This window comes from Ailuropoda melanoleuca, unplaced genomic scaffold (genome assembly GCF_002007445.2).
Source record: "Ailuropoda melanoleuca isolate Jingjing unplaced genomic scaffold, ASM200744v2 unplaced-scaffold8627, whole genome shotgun sequence".
NCBI lineage: Eukaryota > Metazoa > Chordata > Mammalia > Carnivora > Ursidae > Ailuropoda > Ailuropoda melanoleuca.
This window is the reverse complement of record NW_023254022.1, coordinates 1-3674: the sequence shown is the minus strand read 5'-3', so window position 1 is coordinate 3674 and position 3674 is coordinate 1. Positions and strand designations below refer to the sequence as shown.

Genomic DNA, 3674 nt, shown 5'->3' with positions numbered 1-3674 from the left:
GATCCCATAACGCTGGGATCATGCCCTGAGCCGAAGGCAGACGCTTAACTGCTGTGCCACCCAGGCACCCCAACAAAAACATTTTTTGAAATCTTGATTTTATTATAATAGAATCAGCACCAAACCCTTCTTAAACATTAGGTGTGCCTTTTATAAATCATTTTATTTTATATCTTAGCTTGTTTGAGTGCATGTAAAATTTCTTTTTACCATTGTCATTTATTGAGATTACAAAAAGAATCTCTAAAACATTAATTTTTAACATTTCTAAACATCCTGTGTTTCCCCTACAGGGTGGAGCAGATGTGCATTCAGATTAAAGAAGTTGGAGATCGCGTCAACTATATAAAAAGATCATTACAGTCATTAGATTCTCAAATTGGCCATTTGCAAGATCTTTCAGCCCTGACTGTAGATACATTAAAAACACTCACTGCTCAGAAAGCTTCGGAAGCTAGCAAAGTTCACAATGAAATCACACGAGAGTTGAGCATTTCCAAACATTTGGCTCAAAACCTTATTGACGACGGTCCCGTAAGACCTTCTGTATGGAAAAAGCACAGTGTTGTAAATACACTTAGTTCCTCTCTTCCTCAAGGTGGTCTTGAAAGTACTAATCCTTTTCTTTGTAATATTTTTATGAAAGATGAAAAAGATCCCCCGTGTAACATATTTAGTCAGGATTTACCTGTAATACCCCAGAGAAAAGAATTCAGTTTCCCAGAGGCTGGTTCCTCTTGTGGTGCCTTATTCCCAAGTGCTGTTTCTCCTCCAGAACTGCGACAAAGAATACATGGGGTAGAAATGTTAAAAATCTTCAGTAAAAATCAAAAATTAGGCAGTTCTTCTAATAGCATACCACACCTGTCATCCCCACCAACCAAATTTTTTGTTAGTACACCTTCCCAGCCAAGTTGTAAAAGCCACTTAGAAACTGTAACCAAAGATCAAGAAATTGTTTGCTCTAAAGCTGCAGAAGGAGATAATGTAGAATTCGGAGCATTTGTAGGTAAGTTTATCAAACCAGTATTTATATATCAATATTATTTTTTTAATTAAAATTATCACCTTAGAAATCAAATAAGTAGCTAATTAATAAAACCATGCACTTAATGTAATAAGTGGACTACGTTTCATAGAATACAGTTCTAAAAGTTTTATGAGGAATCAAGTGGAGGAAATAGGTTGAATTGAGCTCTAATAGTTCTATTGGCACATACCTCTTTCGTGAATTTACTATAATAACATTTGTATATAAAACTTATTTGGGCTCTTCCTTTTGATTTTGAGGATCTTCCTTTGAATTTGGTTACTTGTTGAAAGAACCTGAGTGAGTCATAAATGTTAGATACTTGGGGAATAATAGAAAGGTACAGGGGAGGTTGGATAGAAATAACTGGAAAAGACCAGTGTCTTATAAATTGAGTGACTGTATAATTTTTTATCTAAACCAGTACACTTTTGGTAGTGAAAGGGTATGCTAATAATTACAATTACACTAATAGGGAAAGCCAGGACTCTACTTGGAAAGTGCAGATTTATGGTCAAACCACTATTATATACCCAGAGAGGAGAGCATTTCGGAAAGGAATGGATTCATTCTTATACTTAAGATCCTAAAGTAAAATAAGGACTGAAAATATATTTATTTTTGCAGTGATAACACTGCCTTGGTGGCCTTGGTGGTATCTGTTTCAGTGAAGTGGTTGAGGGAGAAGCCAAATTATATTGAAATAAAGTGTGAATGGGAGGAGGGAATGTAAAGAGGAGGACTTGGGGGGCAACTATAAAGCTCACTATGAAGGTAAAAAGAAAGAAATAACTAATACTGTAGTTTGTAGCTAAGGTTTTTTTATTTGTTTTGTTTTTAGTGATGGGGGAGACCTAAGCATATTTTAATGTTGACAGTGTGCCATATGGAATGAAAAGGTGGAGAGAGAATATTCATAGAGCTAGCTAAGTCTCTAGTATTTGGGAGAGTATAGTGTTCTAACAGTCTTCCTGTTAGATTAGTAAAGATTAAAGTATTTAACAAAGAGTTCTTAAAAAACAACCTGAATTGTTTTTGGGCATGACCAGAGTGTTCTGAGGCATGAAACCTGTCTCTTCAGATTTGAATTTTTCCATCAGGTGGCTTCCTAACCTTGTCTTAACACTTGCTTGAGCCTTCCCAGCTTAGAAGTTTATCTAGTCATGGAACGTGTATGGAGATTAGTCGAAAAATATGGTATGTCCATGTAGTCTTCAGATTGAGGCCAACCCTGTAAGTTATCTAGGTACTGAGCATACTGATCTCTGCTGCTAGGCTTTGTGCGTTCACTGTGGATTTATAGAGACAACTTTCCTGCATAAAATCTATCCCAATTTATTTTTTAAAAGTACATTTTAGTCTGTATGTTAGTATATTGCCACTGGGATGGATACCTACATATTTATCTCTACATATGATTTGTGTGTGTGTGTGTAGTGGATAGATATGTGTGTGTATATATATAGTGGATATATTATACACGTGTAATAAATATATATTATATATGTAATTTTATATTAATAGTAAAAGTAATTGCTTCCCTTTTTATCTTTTTAAATTTCAAGCAATTCATATCACATGTTGGATTCTTTGAGGAGGCCTTTGGCTTTTGCTGTTACTGTAAACTGAACTGCTCATCTTCTCTAGCTTCTTGACAGATATTTTTAGTATATATCAAAAGATCTACGGGAGACTTCAGAGCCATCAAAACTACTTGAAAAACAACATAAATCACTTGTTTATGTAGACTTTAAGTAATGATATTATTTTGATAAGAAATAAGTATTTTTTTTGTAATTTTTTTTCTCTTTAAGGACACAGAGATAGCATAGATTATTTGCAGAAGTTTAAAGAAACATCAAACAAGATAAAAGAAATATTATCCGTAAGTAAATCCTTAAAACAGCACAATTCAATCTCACTTTGCTCTTTGGGGGTTTAGTTCAAAATAGAATTAAACATTTCGGTAAAAATGCAGTTTTAGTAGAGACTGTCATCAACATGATTATCCCAAATATTTAAAGCTATACACCATTTAAAAAGAAGAAAGAGGGTGCCTGGGTGGCTCAGTCGATTAAACATCTGCCTTAAACTCAGGTCATGATCTCAGGGTTCTGGGATCGAGTCCCACATCAGGCTCTCAGCTCATCAGGGAGTCTGCTTCTCGCTCTCACTCTCCCTTTGTGCTCCCCCCTCCAAATAAATAAATAAAATCCTTAAAAAAAAAAAAGAAACAATTGAATATGAAAAAAATCTACATATAGCTTGCACTTTTTTAATTGATGAAAATAAAAAACACTTATTTAACATTTCTCTTTTTAAAAGTCCTTCTCCCTATACATTTCCCCTTGACTAAATACTGAGCTGAACTCTTTCCCAGGCCCAAAAGTTTATTAGAGCATAACCCTGTCTGTCAAGGAACCTGTAGCCGAGCTGTAAAAAGCTGAATATGCCAGTAACTACAGTATAATGTACAGGTGTAAGATATTCAATAAATGTTTGTTAAATAAATTTTTAAATGTATAGAACAATGCGTGAAAAGTATTTCTTAACTGTTGCTTTCATAAATACCCTTAATGATAGTCTTAATATGAGGGAAGGGAACCAGTAGGGAAACCAACTTTTTTTTTTTTTTTTTTTTTTG

At 34.3% G+C, this 3674-nt stretch overlaps 1 protein-coding gene across 1 annotated transcript; it reads left to right on the top strand.

Annotated features, from left to right (window-relative positions):
- Positions 1-272: 272 nt before the first annotated feature.
- LOC117800876 (transient receptor potential cation channel subfamily M member 7-like) lies at positions 273-2987 on the top strand. The gene is made up of 2 exons (XM_034653418.1): positions 273-1009; positions 2845-2987. Exons 1-2 carry the CDS (start codon positions 304-306, stop codon positions 2970-2972), a joined length of 834 nt encoding a protein of 277 aa, XP_034509309.1. The 5' UTR covers positions 273-303; the 3' UTR covers positions 2973-2987.
- The last annotated feature ends 687 nt before the right edge of the window (positions 2988-3674 follow it).